General features: G+C 36.1%; 1 protein-coding gene across 1 annotated transcript in view; it reads right to left on the bottom strand.

Moving 5' to 3' along the window:
- COL19A1 (collagen type XIX alpha 1 chain) overlaps positions 1-17669 on the bottom strand; it is a 172030-nt gene that overhangs the window by 17734 nt on the left and 136627 nt on the right. Inside the window, exons 24-39 of the mRNA XM_062488567.1 lie at positions 16689-16778; positions 16042-16086; positions 15857-15934; positions 14934-14969; positions 14778-14831; positions 14640-14693; positions 12348-12389; positions 11248-11301; positions 10361-10414; positions 7294-7347; positions 6327-6380; positions 4187-4231; positions 3512-3562; positions 3382-3426; positions 2476-2502; positions 1351-1404 (exon numbers count right to left, since the gene is read on the bottom strand). Coding sequence (XP_062344551.1) covers positions 1351-1404; positions 2476-2502; positions 3382-3426; positions 3512-3562; positions 4187-4231; positions 6327-6380; positions 7294-7347; positions 10361-10414; positions 11248-11301; positions 12348-12389; positions 14640-14693; positions 14778-14831; positions 14934-14969; positions 15857-15934; positions 16042-16086; positions 16689-16778 — 837 coding nt within the window. The remainder of the gene's footprint in view (positions 1-1350; positions 1405-2475; positions 2503-3381; positions 3427-3511; positions 3563-4186; positions 4232-6326; positions 6381-7293; positions 7348-10360; positions 10415-11247; positions 11302-12347; positions 12390-14639; positions 14694-14777; positions 14832-14933; positions 14970-15856; positions 15935-16041; positions 16087-16688; positions 16779-17669) is intronic.

Below are 17669 nucleotides of genomic sequence, written 5' to 3'. Positions count from 1 at the left end.
CCTATATGCCAGTTATGACAGTGAAACTAGAAATGCCTAACACTTACTTCCCTTGCAACATTTTTCTTTTCAGGGTTTTTCTGGTCCTTTCAGCACTGTGGCTTGAAGCACAGCTGCATCAGCCACTGTCAACACAGCTGAAGGAGGGGACATTTTATCCAGAGGACATGAAGTTCTTAAGGCAGTTCATGAAATGATGAAATTACAGCCAATGTTGTCTCTAGAAGATGGCATTCTGCTACACAGAGGAGCATCATGGCTCTAAATTAAAACCCAGCATACACTACTAAACTGTTGGGACTGGCAGGCTCTGAGATTCTGTTCATTTATTTGCACCACAAATGTGAAATTTTGACCAAATTTAGTTAAGGAAATGATATTTTTACTTTGGGAGAGGGCCAAACACCCACTCAGCTGGTTTATAGGATCTGATCCATTGCTTATTCCCTTTATTTAATTCCTGTCCCCACATTGTCTCAGTTAGACCTATAATGTCTCCCTGTGTTTGTTCATTTTGAAATCAGACTAGTATTTAATTGCTTTTAAATTGTAGAATTCCAGAGCAAGAACCATCTCATGTAATTCAAGCATCTAGTATAGATGCCTACATTAGATCTTGTCACTGACTGAACAAGTAGGAGGAATGCACAGTGATACTGAGAGGAAAACTTTTAATTTATATTTCTTTGTGATGAAAAATAAGTTTAAGTATAGTACTTTTGCATGAGGTCATTTAATAGCATAATTCAAAAAGCTGAAAACATTTAATTTGAAAAACAATTTACTTTTTGTCTTCCTAAATTAGAAGATATGGGGAAAATCAAACTGGTTTTCCTGGCAGAAAACATATGTAAAGATTTTTTTATTTCTTGGCTAAATGTTTTGTACTTCGCTCTATTTAGAAATGAATACCAAAATCCTGACTTTTTTAGCCTTTTATGAAAAGATTTTCTTTAAATTCCTAATCAGCCTCCACAATTTGAAAGCAAAAGGTTGAGAACAAGACAGAGACTGTAAACATAAGGTGATGTTCAAGAGAAAACAAGAACCATATATAGGAAAATAGTAACTATATCATCATCAAGTATAGTAGTATTCTACCAAGAATATTACAAGGCCTCCTACACACAATTTTCCATTTGCAGAAAATGAAATTTTATGTTCTGTGAGTATATTATTTACACCGACACTAAAGCAAAAAAGGAAAATACAAATAAGTATGCTAAGATTTTTCTCACAGAAATATTAACTTGCACACAAAAATAAAATGAAACCAAACAAGGCTTCAGCAATAATTTAGTTGCAGATAGCAGCCACTAAGAAATTATGCCTTCTTTTTAAGAGTCCTACCTTTTCCCCTGGGAGTCCTTCCAGTCCTGGTAATCCCATTGGTCCTGGGTCTCCCTGTTTTTTGTTTTTTTTTTTAATTAGAAGATTGCATACATTAGAATTTCTTTACTCAACATGGGAAATGTTGAACAGCAAGCAACAGCAGATCATTTAACTCAAGATTACCAAAATAGCTAACCAGTTATTAGGTAAACAGATTTTGTTATGCCTCGTTTTACTGATTTGCAAATCAAGCTTTTCTCAAAGGCTCTGTGTGAGTATTTGGCTCAATGGTTTAATTTTGATGAAAGATGTAATTCAGAAGACTCCATTCCAGTGCTCTTGCAAGCCAAGGTCACCTCTGAAGCATTGCAGGCAGTACAGCCCTGGGGTGTAAGCATACCCTGTCAAGCAGAGAACCAACCTCCAAAAAATTCTGTGCTCTCTTCCCTAAACAAAGGTTACTCTGCAGCAAGGGACACACAGGCTGGATCCCTGGGTAGGTCTTCAATTTGAAAGAAAACTGTAAACATGTTCCATTGGAGAAATCATCTTAACATGTAGAGTGGGGAGGTCCTTTTAATCATTTTTGAAAGAAAATTGATAATTTACCGTGGACATTTAGCCTATAGCAAACAATTCCAGTATTTCAGCAATTCTCAGTTAAATCAAAAGCCATGGGAAATTGCTGTCTGGGTTTCCTGAAGTCTCTGACAGATCTCATTTTTCCCACCTAGGCTCTTGGTACTTCATGTTTTTTGAGTAGGAAGTGTGTGCAGGCAGAGAAAGATGTACTCAGCTTCCAGGCATTATGGTGAAACAAAACAAAAACAAAAAACAAAAACAAACAAACAAAACCACCACCAACAAAAAAAAACAAAAAAACCCAACCCCCTCCCACCAAAAAAAAAACAAAACAAACCCAAACAAACAAACAAAAAACAAACAAAAAAAACAAACAAAAAAAGAGGCTTTGTGAATTTTTTGAAGACAAGTTATTAAACTGTTTTAGAAAACTGCCTACAACTCCATGTATCGCTGTCACTGCTGAGAGGTTTTGCTTTGGGTTTCTTATTGTCCTTCAGAAGTATCATGTGTCAAACTATTTGGGGAATTCTCAATTAAAACCAAAAAATACATACATACCACTGTTCCAGGATCTCCTTTTGGACCCTGCAAAAAAACCCAAACAAACCAAGCCACATTTAAATAAGTTACATGATAAGATGAGTCTTTTTAATTATTGCATTATGAGTCTACTTGGCAAATGCAGTGAATTTAGAATCATTATTAATTCCAGCTCTCTCAGCTCATTAATTTAGTACAAAATCTTAGTAATATTTTAGGTTTTGTTTTGCTGTTCTAGAATACAGAGAAAGATATCTCTGTTGCTCGGTGCCAGCCCATAACTGTGGTTAAAAAAGAGACAATCATCTCAAAAAAGAACTTGCCTATGGTGCTAAAAAGGAGATGAATGTAAATAAGTGCACAGCATCTTTAGTTCTGTGGAACCAAAGCAACAGTGTCCAGCTGCAAGTTGCTGCAACTGCAGTGTGAAAGACATCAGCCCTGTATTACTTCCAGAATATAATGCTTAGTTTTGCATATTTTCATGCACTGTAGCTATATGTAGTGAATCAGTGATAGAACTCAGATCATAATTCATAAGCTTCTCATTTTTGGCACCAAATTTCATCCACTACAAAACTGTGGTTCCATGAACTGTAAGTACAAAAATCCCACATTTTTAGTATAACTTCACTAAAGAGTCCAATACCAAATTATGTACCATTTTGGCAGCCTTTGCTTGCCAGGATGAAATTATTGAATCAAAATAAACCACTCTCCAAAATGGGCTAAAATTCTTGGTAAACATAAAATCACAGACTGCTACATACCAATCATAGCCCCCCCCCTTCCGCCCCCCCCCCCTTTTTCCTTTTTTTTTTTCCCATCTTTCGCAAATAAAATCAAATTCCATGCAACTAACCCTCCTCCATTTCCATGTGAATTAGACAAGAAATTAGAAATTAGATTTTTGGTAGCACTTACCGGAGGTCCTGGTGGACCTGGATAACTTGCAACACTCACACCTCCCTGTAACAGCAAGTTTAAAAGTTGAGTTGGGCTGTAACTGGGTGGGGATTGAAAAAAAAAAGCAATTAACATTAAAGAGAAATACCTGCAGTTTATATAAGCTGCTCATTCCATTTCTTTCATTGTAAGGCATGCCCTTTAAAGCATAAAAACCAAGTAAGTGTCACTTATGAATTATAAAGGCAGAATTATTGCCCTGTTCAAGTCCTGTAGTTCAGCAAAGCTGCGGTATCCTTTTTCTTCTCAATTTGTCAAAGAGTCCAGATTTCAGAAGAACATAAGATGCACGCCAACACAGCTTGGGACTTTTTTTTTTTAAATTATAAACCAAGAAAGCTGTATCAGTGCAGATAATAATTTGATTTCTATTATTATAATTTCCTAGAATAAATGTTGTGTTCAGTACTATTCCACTTCATTTAGAGTCCAGTGAGCTCCACAGAATTTCCCTAGGTTGCCTGGGTTCTCTGATCTCAGGTATCCAAGCTTCAATTTTACTCTAATAATACTGGATACCAATTTGAGCCAACTGGATACTAATTTGAGCAGGTTTCTTAGAGGATTTTAGTGATCCGAACTCAGTGATTAATTGTGAGAAAAATAAAAGGGATATGGAAACCTTTTGAAAAAAAGACACCGTTACCTTCCTGCAATAGTAACTTTTATTAGCTCAGCACTCAATTCTTCATATTACTTTACATTTTACCCACAAGTATATTGCTCCTAATATAAATTCAAGATATAAAACAAAATATCTCACCGGAGGCCCAGGTGGTCCAGGTTTCCCAGGAGAACCTTCACTACCCTAGTACAGCAAGAGATTGATATAACTTATTTACTGTAACTGGCCACATCTATTCCACACTCAAGCTATGATGACCATAATGACAATAAACAAGAGACACAGTCAATAAGAGCAGGTAATACCAAGAATAAATCCTCCTCCAATGTTAGCTTTAGGGAAGGCACGAATCATTACTTTGTACTAGTTTTTATTTTGTTAGCTGCTTGCTGCTTTATATGTAGTAACTTCCTTATGGCAAAATAACAGTGGTAACTTGGGTTGGGAAACATTTCATATGTACCAGGAGGGTGAGGACAAAAAAAAAAAAAAAGGGTTGTTAATATGGATTTCTAAGGAATCAGCAGATGAAAGTTAACATTCATTTTATGCTTTGTGTATTATTTTGCAAAAGCCAGTCCTCAGTTGATCATTCATATGTAAATAGAGCTACAGTTTCAGAAATTCAGTTTACTTAGAAACATACTGAATATGAATTAAGATTTTTTTTTTTAAGAATCTCCCTTATTAAGAGAGAGAATGATTTTTTTTGTTTGTTTGTTTTTACTGCAATATATTAATCCGTTATTACCTGTATCTCTGGCCTGGTCTGATGTTGTGTACTGAGTTGACTACATTATAAAAAAATATAGTTGCTGAGATTTTTTCCCCAGCAGAATCATGGGGTCTGTGAATAGTAGAGCTGCAAAGGTTTCAACATAAAATTTCCCAAATAATCTTTTCAAAATCTCATCACTACAATTCAGATAAATACACTGAATTTGGAACAAGTCTGTCAGAATTTTTCACTGGCTTTGTAGGATCTTATCAAATGTATGTCAGTGAGACAATTAAGCCACAAATTTAAAATTAGTAAGGTGGCAAAAACCAAGCTAAGTGCTCAATGCCAATAATTAGCTCAGCAGAAAAATATAATTCCTATTAAACATTTATACTAGGATAATTTCCAAATGACCCTGCTAATTGTTAGAAGTTGTCAGCCTCCCAAGCGTGGTTTGAAGAGTTTAATGGGGAATTAAAATCCTATTATTTTAGAAAGCACATTATGTGATCAATTCTCAAATGTGTCCCACATGAAGGACGGAGGAGAAATTTACTGGGGCTTTATTTCAGTTTTCTTCATTACTCTTCAGCCATCTGACTTGCACTTTTAGAATTGAGACAAACTGTAGAGCAGGGGCTTCTCATTCCCACCTGTGTGTGAATTGTGAACAAGGAACTATCAAAGACTTGTGTTTTGCATTCAGTTAGATAAAAAGGACAGAAGTGGGGTAAATTTTTGTTACTGCCATCTGCAAGGACAAAACTCTCATTCAAATTTTATACTGGAATAATTTTAGAGCTGTACAATATAGTTTTCTTTCTTACTCATACCAAAGTTTTGTAGGGAATGCAAATGTGGATGTGGCAGTGCTATGCCTGGAAAATTCCAGAGTACTAATGAAAGAAAAGCTGTAATCATACACAAAAATATGGAACTTGTCCCAGAAAATATTTTGCAGCAAACTTTGTCTCTGCTGTATTGCACTGATCTGAGGTACCCAAGAAATGAATTTGATCTTTTAGTTGTAATGGATAAGATCAAGTTTCTGACAAAACACAAAATTTTGAAAAAAAACAACAGTGCTAAGAGACTGTAAATTAATTGTTATATTTAATTATAAAATTAATTATATATTATATTTAATTAATAATAAAAATATAAAACTTATTTATTTTTTTTCAGAATAACCAACACCCAATAACTTTCAGTGCTTGTACAATTACTTTTCAGTATAATATTGGAAAAAGAATGAGAAGCACAGCAAGCAGTTGCTAGTCATATTCTATGTCAGATACATATTTTTACTTTCCTAAACCTTATATAACGTGTTATACCTAAAGAAAATTCTCCACAACTTCAATATACCACAAGGACAGCACTTCAAAATACAAGCCCATATAAGCAGCACTGCTTAAGGAAAGTACTTGTATTGAAACACAAATAAAAATCTGAAATGTATGCTGCATTCTTTATATGCTCTTGGACCACAAAACACAGTGTGATGGGACTGCAAAACCTTCGTGGACCTTTACCAAGAATAATAAGAAAGAATACCTTTTCTCCTTTTGCTCCAGCTGGACCAGGATGTCCAGGTCTTCCTGTGACTCCCTGCACAACATAAAATCGTTTATGTAAGTTAAGAAAAAATGAAACAGTATTTTTGTAGTGTCACTAAGTTTTTAGAACATGCCTTTTGGAGGTTGTTTAAACCTAATTATCCTTCTCCTTCAGGTTTAAATATTTCTCTTCTCTTCATACAACAGCTATGTCCTCCTGATAAATCCTTTGAAGGGTAAAACTTGTGTTCACCATTGCAAACTAAATGTGGTGACCCTAACTGGCACATCTTGATGCAGCTGAGAATCATGTTTTACTGGTAGATGCCAATTTATGTATTCTACATTCAACTTCTTAAATGTGCTCCAGTTTTTGAAAGAAGTCTTAGTATTGTCATGAAGCCTAGGAATGAATAACAACCATATTAACTAATGTGATTCCATCCCAATATGTCAAAAAGAATATTAGAAAAAAAATTCAAAGAGGACCTTTCCCAGTAATAACAACAATTTTTATGATATATTTCAATGTCTTTAAATATTGTCAGTTTCTTCTCATTCTTAGGTTTTGAACTGTGAAACCAGGTATATACTTCATTTTGGCACTAGGTTTTTTTTTTTTCAGAATGACTAGCTAGAATTATTTTTACATTTTATTACTAACATGACTAACTTGGGTAAAAATACATAATTCACTGCAAGTTTGCACATCATAAATCATGTAACCTCACAGATTCTCTAGTAATGTCAAAACTTCAAATCTATTTAAGTCCCATAAACTTTGAGTCCAGACGATTATGGTATTTTCAGTAACATCAACACCAGTATAGTTTACTTTACTAGAGCCACAATGGGTAAGATTTTATTATTACTCTCCTAAAAATTAAAAGAAATGGCTAGAAATTAGGCAGTTATAGCAACCCCTACAGAAATAAATTAGGTCACAGGTGATGCCATGCACTTACGGATGGGCCACTGGGTCCTGGTATACCTGGCAGTCCAGGAGCACCTTGAAGACCCTGGAAATTAGAAGAGCACATGACTAATTCCTCTCCCACTTACGCTTAAAAAATACTTAGATTCAGCATGTCCAGTAGCACTATACCTGTATTACAGTGCATTTCCTTCTAAAATGTAGGCATTACTTTTAGTAGTGGCTAAAAAATAATCGCCCCACAACGTAGGGAAGAGAATCAGGTTATCACTGAACCAGGTAAGAGGCAACTTCTTGCTTGAGTGATAAACACCACTTGTGCTTCAACCTTTCACATTTTTGGCCTATATTTTGTCTTTAGTTGTGCAGATAAGAACAGATGTCAAGCTTTCCTTTAGTGAATAATTTCCTATTTTCTTTTATTAAAAGTTTGTTGTTTTTTCTTCTGGTGAGAAGACACTCAGGCTTCTCAATATTACCTGATGCTATCTAAATGAAATTATATTATCTGCTTCATTTTTGATTTGGCTTTTTGGTAACTGAACATGACATTTTCCACAGTATTTAATTATCTACTTTCCTGCTTGCATTCTATTCAATTGTCTGAAAATCAATGGACTCTAGTATCCACTTATTAAACATACATCTGTGCAACTCACTGCAGTGGATAGAGGTGGGATTTGAGACAAGCCTATATGTCACTGAGCATCCTTCCTCTTCCACACCAGGCTTAGGTGCAATTTTAGACACAGAAAAGTAATGTACTAATGAGAGCTAACACTCTTAGTCCTCCCTATAATCCACAAAGATAAATAGATTCTTCCAAGCAGTGATTAATTTCATCTGTCCATTCTCTGAAAAGAAAAATCCCCTCAGAAAAGGCATATTTCTCATTTGAAATGCAGTGTTTAAGAAAGAATGGCTAAGGGGGCAGCCTAGAAAGCCACAGAGGTCAGGAACCCTGAAATAGGTGCTCTGAGGGAGAGACTGAGGGAAAAACTTCAGAGAGAAACAAATCAGCAAAAATGTAGAGATGGAGAGACATTTATTTTCCTTTCTTGCTCCCATACACAGAGAACATTGATCCAGCTCTGCAGCTTTTCAGAGTGGCAAGTTAACTGCTAACATGCTCTCTGTTCCTTTTGAACTCCTTTACTCTGATGGTACACTTACATGAAAAAATAGTATTAAACCAAAGGAACATTTTCTATATTTTTTACTACTGGTATTAAAAAACCCTCCCTTGAAAAAAAGAAGTGCTTAGAAAATGAAGATAACAAATTTTGACAAAGTTTAAAGGGTGATTGGAAAGCATATGGAAGTTAATGAGCATATTTCAAAGTGCTTCAGGTGGGCTTCTCTAACCTTCTTCCCATTTCTTCCCATTCCAACAAAATACTAAAAATAAAAATTTTAAAATTTGGAAAAGAAGTTACTTCCAAAATGTTTTCATACATTTCTCTGAAAAAGATTTGCTTGCACTCTCACCATGTCATAATCAAAAGCTGCTGCAAAACATTGAAAATATCAGAGCTAAGGCAGCTCAAATGGTGAACAAACACATGAATGACTAAGTTATTAACACAGCATTAATGAAAAATACACAATGAATTTTCTCTAGACTCCTTTATAAAATATGCCAGTCATAAACTTGCTGTTGTCTTATTACCTTCTTAATTCCCTGCAATATCTTATTTGTGTCTCAGCTGTTCGACAGTATTTGAATTGTCAAAACTGTTTTGCTAATGCCCCATCCTCCTAGGGTTCACTGGCAGAGGCATCCTATATGGCACACAAAATATGTATTACTTTTCCATTTATTTTTAAAATAAAATTCTGAATGAAATTTGCTTATGGCTGCCCCATCCTTTTAGGGAACATGCTCTGAATTCCACCTCAGGAGACACCTGCTTCTATAAGAAGTAAAGGTTTAATGAGCTGTACATATAATGTAAAACCAAAGAAAAAAATAAGCATGATACTTTAGGCTGACAACATGCTAAATTCTGGGGCAAAACAGTAGCAAGAGCGGCATCTTTTTCTTTTCCACATAAAACTGTTTACTTTTGTAAGCCAAGGATCCTGATGAACATTCTTTTTTTGAAAGCTATTCTCTCATTCTACTACTCTAAAAATTCTTAAGATATCATGGCCCTAGTGCTGAAGAAATGTGAAATACTTATAAAGAATTGCAACCCCCCCAGTCAATACACTCTAAATTCCTTTTGTATTTTCCAGGTGCTGTGTCTTGTAACCAGCACTCCTGAATAAAGAGAGTAGCATGTGTTTAATCCCAATTAAGTATTTTGGAGTTTCAAAGTGTTAACCACATACTTTTTAATGGGCTACTTATTTTAACTCCTCAGTTGGCTAAGGCTACTAAGAAATTAATTTATTTATCCAGATTAATTTGCTTAATCATTTCTGTTGTGGTGATGCTTTCTTTTTTTTTTTTTTTTGTACTGATATTGCTCTTGAAACATTAACTGCAAATATTCTAATTCAAAATGAAAGCTGTAGCAGCTATATTAGATTTGGCACTACAAGTCATTTGGCTTTTTTTCCTTCTCCATAAAGACATAAAATAACTCTAAGAATGTAATATAAGATGCAAAATATTGTAAATATTTTAAATTCACCCTATTCAAATATTTTTCAGTTTCTACTTAATAGTAGTTGCTGCTATTACTGTTCCCATCAGATTATTTACTTAATGGAAAGTTTTCAAAACTGAATTCTAAAGGGGAACCAACAAAATGAAAACAAATATTTTCTAGACACGAAGTATTTTCTGAAAATAATTGGCATGATCCTATTTATTGCTCTATCCTAGATTCTTAAAGTGAGCATGTAAAGGCATGTGAGGCTTTAAAATACACAAATGAGCAAAAATAAACAGACAAAAATTAAATAGATGTTATTTAATTGAATAGTAACATCCAACCCTGTTGAAAAATCAGAACCAAGGGCTATTTATAGGACTACATTACTACCTCAGCAGTTTAAAATATCTAAATAACATTCTGTGCATTTCATTTTCAGTCTAGGTTTTACTCAGGTTCACATAAAATACCACTGTAGAAACAAAGTCATTTTACCTCATCACCCTTTTCTCCTGCAAGCCCAGGAAATCCACGTTCACCTTTGCTTCCCTATGAAAACATAACATTCAAACAAATATTTTCTATTAGAGAACAATGAATTCCATGCTCTGTAGGGCATTTTATGACCCATATTTAATATATGCTAGCATAATGCCCTTACAGCCATAGTGACTAGAACATAAAGCAAAGGCTCAAACCTATCTGAAAGCTTTCAAATATACCTCGCAGCAAGGTGAAAGGAAATGAGAGGTTTGTACCTAGGAGGCAAAATACTCAAAAGACCTTAAGATGGAGATATTAACACCAAAGAGCTTGAATGCTTGCTGAAATGAAGAAAGTTCACTTCCATGGCATTAGTCTCAGTGACAGGAGATATCTATATGTCAAACCATGTGCCTTGTAATCCAATTCCACTGAAGCAGGATTTTCATTGATGTCAGTGAAGCTTCAAGTCCCAGGGAAATGGCTGTGTTACTCTCATGGGCACAGGGTGGTCCAGCTGTGTTGCACACTTGAGGGAGACATGGGAAGTTTGCCTCTTCACTGTAGGATTCTTTTGCGACTGACTCACATAAAATGAGTCTATAGATCGCAAAGTGCTGCTGGGCAGTCAGAGCTGAGCCAGCTTTAAAGGAGGCATGACACAGAAAAGCTATCCAGGCCTGGGACTCAACTCAGGTTATTTTGCTCACCCAACATAGAGAAAAAGCAAACTGGCACATGAAGAGGCCTGAAACATAGAAATCATTTGAACCTTTGGGCTGCTCAATGCCACAGGGACATGGATCAGATGAAAAAGTAAAGTCTTGCAAAGGTAAGGATCTCACCTTTTGCTTTTAACAAGAAACAAAGCAATGAACAGTACACTCTTCCATACTTACTTTTGGTCCTTCTCTACCAGGAATGCCTGGAGGACCTCTTGTGCCAGGATCACCCTGCAGAATGAGAAGTGACCAATATTTTAAAGACATTATCTGATCCATGCAGATAGATCTATGCATACATGTTCCTTCCTGCCTTTCTGACCAGCCCTCCATTTCACCCCAAAGCCTTATCATCAGTCCTTGCTTTCTTCCAAACCATATACTTGTTCAGAGAGACTTCCTTGTTTTCCCCCCATCGCTCACACTCTACTCAAATCGTGCTAACACGTTTTTAGCTTTATTTTGGATAGTCCCAGACACACCTGTGTTTAGGTTTGAGTACTTCCTTTTAAGGCTTAATTAGAGATGAAGGCTACTTGTTACTCTCTCCAGCTTCAAATCTGTAGTTATTTAAAAGTAAATAACCCCTGCATTGCTGAGAGAAGCATTTGCCAGCTGCAAGTATTTGCAGCCATACACAAGTGCTAACCACAAAACACTGAGAAATGAAGAATGAAGCTTAAAGAATCAGCAAGAGAGAGAGCTCTGACAAGAGCATGTACAGCAGAAATACAGTATGATTACAAACAGAAAGAAAGACCTAAAATTAATCAGACCTGGAAACGAAGAAGTCAATAAACCTAAGTACATGTATTAATAAAGGACACTAGAAATGATGTGTGCTTTGCGTATTGAAATACTCCCAAGCACAATTTTCATTTCAGAATATTGCAGAACACTCCAAATGTCATTATTTTTCAAAATAATATCTTAGAAACTCTAGACTGTTTTCCCCATTTGGTATATTACAGAAATTAAAGCTACAAAGTAAAGTGGAGAACAGGGTATATTTGTAGCAATTCATACTGTGGGCTGGATATGCTGAATAGGCACTTTCTGTCTACTACCTCACATACTGTTCTATCACTATTTTGCAAAATTTCTATAAAATACATTTCTTGCGTATTTTTAAAAAGAAAACAAAAATCAAAAATCACAATGCTATTTTAAGCTAGCCCTGTAAGTCAGAACTGAACTTATATAAGATCTCAAGTGAACCTGTTTGTTTAAAGGCATCTTTATAGCAAAAAGGGGCATTTAATCTCTGAAAAAATTACCTTCAGTATAGCACCCATGTCTCCCACAAGTGGAAGTGCAACCTGAAATTAAAAAAAGCATCTGCAGTTAATGTTTTACAAAGGACTTCTAATTCTGATGTGTTTTCATTGCTTCTAAACATTATATTGTTACATAGAGCTGATTATATATATGTTGGTTGAAACTACTTTTTAATGAAACCTCAAAAGAAAAGCCAGGTTTTCAGATATAGTTAAATGTCACAGTCTATCCAATTCTTATTCTTCACTACAAATTCAGTGAAATTTCTCAAGCCACGACAACAGCAGAACTCCTGAACATATTAATATTTTTGTTTTTGTAACACATCAGTAACAACTTAATGTTACCAGAATGTCTTGTATTCTCACCTGATTATATTCAATTGTTTTCCTTCTCCTTTCTACCAGTCTTTGACTCTACTGTCAACTACAGTACAAATTCTGGTGATGCTAAAGCTAATTTCAGTAAATTAGCTCACATAGGGGAAATAAGCCAGCTGCAGCAACATGAGCAACATATGTAATTTTTTTTTTTGTTTTTAAACATTAATAATTAGTGTGTAACTCCTTGGTGTCACTGCTGAATTGCTACCAATACTAAAGCTGACCCACTTAAAGATCCATCAATGGATCTATAATGTACCGAAGCACATCCTGGATTTTCAAGACCTGCCATTAAACTTATATTTAAAGACTCCCTGTAAAAATCACATTGCCTGGTTATCATCAGCTTCGTTCACAAACAGACTCTCCAATTACTAGTTCTCATTTCTTCTGGCAATTGCTAAATCTAAAATCATCCTGGCCAATCTATAAAATTAGACATAGTCAAAACAAGGTAACTGTTTTTGTTCAGCCTGTTTCAATTCTTTCCATGTTGAAGAAGAAAAATAAAACATAGGCACCTTTTTAAAAGCATATTTGAAAAACTGCCAGTTAATGACAATGAGTGTCAAAGATCAGCTCAAGAGATGCACTGCTGAATATAATTAACCTGAAATATAATCGGGGAAAACCATCTATAGGGTGGCATAACCCCCTTTGAAAGAATGCTGAGGTGTTTTTTAGGGTGAGACAACACTACCTAGCACAACTTAAGGACACAGTTATGTAAGGTGTGAAGTCCATCCTCTGCACAAAGGTAAACTATACATAGACAGGATCAGCTACTCTTAGAAACTTGTGACAAGTCTTGAAAACAAAAACCTACATGGCCTGACTTTCCACCCTTCTCCTTATGACATTTTTCAGCTAGGCAGGCTATTACCATGTCACCTGTTGGTCTTCCTACTGGACTAGAAGTGCAATTTCCCCAGTCTCTCCTCTCTTCTAATGTTCTTATTTTAGCTGCTCTTTCAGTGTATGGCCCAGAACCCCAAACCTTCAGGGTGAAAGGGTCCTAACCCCAGCTGCAAAGGGCTCATGCATGAGAGCAAGTCAACTGTGTTTGTCCCACACAGCTCCTCTGCTCTGTGTGTAAGGCAAATCCAGCCTGACTGCAAGCACACCCTCTAGAGCCATAAATCTGTGTCTTGATCTCTGAATAAGTGTGTGATTTATGTCAGGATTTTGAAAGTGTTAAAACGCCCTTAATTCTCCTGATTCACTCCTGCTTTCTGCATCTTCTTTGAAAAAAAAAAGTTCTTTCCAAACAGAAGACTATTTAAAGAGAGCAAAAGGCAATAATTATCCTGTTTGTGACTTTTACCATTTAGATCTGTCTATTTAATAGCAGCATCAAATATTTTACTTACATTTAGTTTGCAATGTGCCATGCCTTCCAGACTTACTCTACTTATGGATTTCAGTTTTCCCTATTAAGCACTTTATCCTCATCTGTCTCAAGTTAAATCTTGTTGACTTCAGTCAGCCTCTGAATTTTGATTACATCTCCAAAAAGCAAGCAATCTTTCTCACTCCAATTTCAGAGTTTTATCTACTTACCCAAATCAAATTAAATCACTGACAAGAACTGAGCATGGGAGAGACCTCTCTTTCCAAGTTTGGCAATAATCTGCTGAGAGACACTCAGAGCCATGATTTTTGATAAGCATTAACTACATGGTAACTAATTCTAAGCAGTTTTTCTTGCTTAAAGAAACATCATGAAGACAGCTCAGTCTTATTGAGGCCAAGGTACATAACATGGCTGTTTTCCTCTCTTTCCCAAGTAAGTACTTCTACTTTATCTTCATGTCAGTGGTTCTTCTAGACCTGCTATGCTATCTCACCTCACATAAATTTAAAGTATTTGCACTAAAGCGAATGCAAAAGCTTTTCCCGTATACGTACAGGATCACCTGGAGGACCTGGTAGTCCTGGCTTTCCATCTCTCCCTGGCATGCCCTAGAAACAAATATAAAACTTGATGGCCTTAAATCATTGATGAGGTACACATTTTTCTTGTATACATATAAAACTGTCACTTACATTAACACCAGGGGTACCTGGAGCTCCTGGTAATCCCGGAGGTCCCCTAGGGCCCTAAGAGCATCAAAAGTCATTTAGGATATAAGAATACCTTTCCCACAAAATTCTTAAACTAAATCAATGTTTTTTGTATTAAAGAGAAAACTTATATTCTACCTGCACGCCTGCTGATCCAGTGGGACCTTTAGGACCCTGTAAGAAAACTCCGAACAATCAGTAGTTACAATTTCTGGGATAAGGGAGATGAACTTCATTAAAAATTACTGAATGTAGGATATTTGTGCAGTTTTCACTTAGAGAAAGACTTGTTTTAAAGTTTGGCTTTAAATCCAAATCTAATTTTGCCAAAGTTAGAGACCTCAAGACTTTGCGAATGGCCATTTTTTAGGGCAAGCATTTCCAAAAATTAATGATCAGGGGTGAAGACTGATATTTAGCAAGAAGAATCATAAAAAAAGCTAATGAGCAGTTGAATAAAACCAGAAAATTTAGTTATAAATGGGTAATTTTTAAAATTCAGATTTGGAAATAATGTAACTGAAAAAAATCTTTAAGTTTGAGATTATTTTATTTTAGATTAAGACATTCAGGGTGAATGTTTAGTCACTTTTCACAAACATTTTCTCTTTATTCCAGAGCACTGTCCATAAACTGACTTGTATCAGGTGATGCACATTGGTCGACTGAAGAGAGATTGCCTCAGCCACTGCAGTAAAACTCCTGCTAAAACATGTACCACCTACCAGGTACACCACCAACATCAGCAAATATTTTTTAGTGAATATTCTGAAGACACTGCAGGTGGCTTTATTTAAAGGCATTAAAAAGAAAGAAACTTAGGAAATGAGCTGAATAACTGGCACAGATATTGTACAAGTTATTTACTGTGAATGTTTTAGATGTCTGTGTCAACTTGCTTCATGTTTGAATTTAGACTCCACAGCAACCCTTGAAGAAAACTGGGAGCTGGGAGTCAGGCCAGAAGGGAGTCCATGGCTTTTTATTATGCTTTGTTTGCCTATTGCAGTTGCTCAGTGATTTGGGCAAGAAGCCCAAATTCTGGGTGCTGGTTTACTTACTGGTGATCCCTGAATGCCTATTCCAGGGGGCCCCATCTCCCCAGGTGCTCCCTGTACACCAGGTAGTCCTCTTTCTCCCTGTGAAAGGTACAAGGCTTTCCATCACAACAGCTCTGAAAATGTAAACTACCATATTATCTTTTAAAAATATATTTTTAGAAACAGAAATAATGTATTTTGCATACCTTTGGCCCCCTTGGACCTGGGTTTCCAGGAACACCAGTGGGACCCTAAAAGAAACCCAATACAAAACACAAAAAAAGAAGAAAAAAAAAAACAAATTATGTTTTGAAATCCAAGAGACTAGATTAGTTTAAGGGCCAAAATTAGCCGACCCTTAGAAATAAACTATGACAAGTTGACATGTCTTCCTTGTTAGTGCCAGTGTCACTAAGATTATGTGTGATACTTACACTATTTCTAGACTATATTTTAGTTCAATAATAATACCACTGTAAAATAGATTTCAATTTTGAAATTACAATAAAAAATACTTGCTTTGTGGTTTTAAACTGGAAGTGACTAAGTTTAGTTTAGGTATTAGAAAGAAATTCTTTACTGTGAGGGTGGAGGCACTGGAACAGGTTGCTGAGAGAAGTTGTGGATGCCTCATCCCTGGAAGTGTTCAAGACCAGGCTGGATGGGGCTTTGAGCAGCCTGCTCTAGTGGGAGATGTCCCTGCCCATAGCAGGGGGTTGGAACTAGATGATCTTTAAGGTATCTTCCAACACAAACACTTCAGTGATTTCTTTCATTGCACAGTGAGAATGCTTTCCCAGTTGCCCCTGGAGAAAAAAAAAGTCAGGAAAGTCTTTTCAGATTATGAACTTACTGGTGTTCCAGGCAGACTTGGTCCAGGAGGCCCCGTATCTCCTTTTGGACCTGGATGTCCAGGTGGTCCCATAATTCCACCAGAGTCACCCTAAAAAAATAAATCTGAATCACTAATTGAAATGTCAGAATTTTCCCCTATAAAAACTTTAAATATTCTCAAGTTTATCATAGAAAGTGGCAGTACCTTCAGAAGATAAAGAGAAGGAAAAAAACCCCTCATATTTTCCTTAAAAAAGTTACTGAATTGGAGACTTGGATCATATATCTATTGATAATAACGAGTAATTCTCTTGGTTTTCTATGTTTGCAATGCATCTGATCTACATTTCTTGCTCCCCAGGCTCCTAATCTGCAGGTTGTCATTAAACCCTGCCAACTAATTCATAGCAACAGCTGAAACAACAGCTGTCTCTCCCCAGCTATCAACCACTACTGCTGAACCTGGGGTCTTCAGTGTATTCCTCTTTACACCTCTGCTCCTTATTTCAATACATGCAGTGTCTCTTGTTCCATATAGCTAAAGTCCTGCTGCTTCTGCAGTAAAATTGTGTCTTTTATTATACTGTCCTCTTGTCTTTTGCAGGCTCCTGGAACATCCTCTGTGATTCTTTCTGAATCCTCCCCATTTTGCAAGATTAGTACATTTTTGTCCTTGTTCCAGTTATTTTCTTTGCCCTTCTGTCACCTCACTTCATACTGGAATTTATTGGTTTCCCTTGTACCCCACAATGTATAAATACCACAACAATCACATATCTCAGAGCACACCTGTATATCCTCTCTTTTCTCCTTCTTTACATTCAGTATATACTCACATAATTCTTAGCTCTTGCTGATGCAGCTGAATTCTAACTAAGGGATTTCTACAAAGCAAAATACAATGTCCTAAGAAGATCCAGCCTTGGCTCACATCTGAGTCAGTGTAGCTGCCCTAGAGCTCTGCCAAGATGAATATGTCTGACTGTGAAGTGGGATTTTA

This window comes from Cinclus cinclus, chromosome 3, assembly GCF_963662255.1.
Source record: "Cinclus cinclus chromosome 3, bCinCin1.1, whole genome shotgun sequence".
NCBI classification, from domain to species: Eukaryota; Metazoa; Chordata; class Aves; order Passeriformes; family Cinclidae; genus Cinclus; species Cinclus cinclus.
This window is presented reverse-complemented; position numbering and strand designations above follow the sequence as displayed.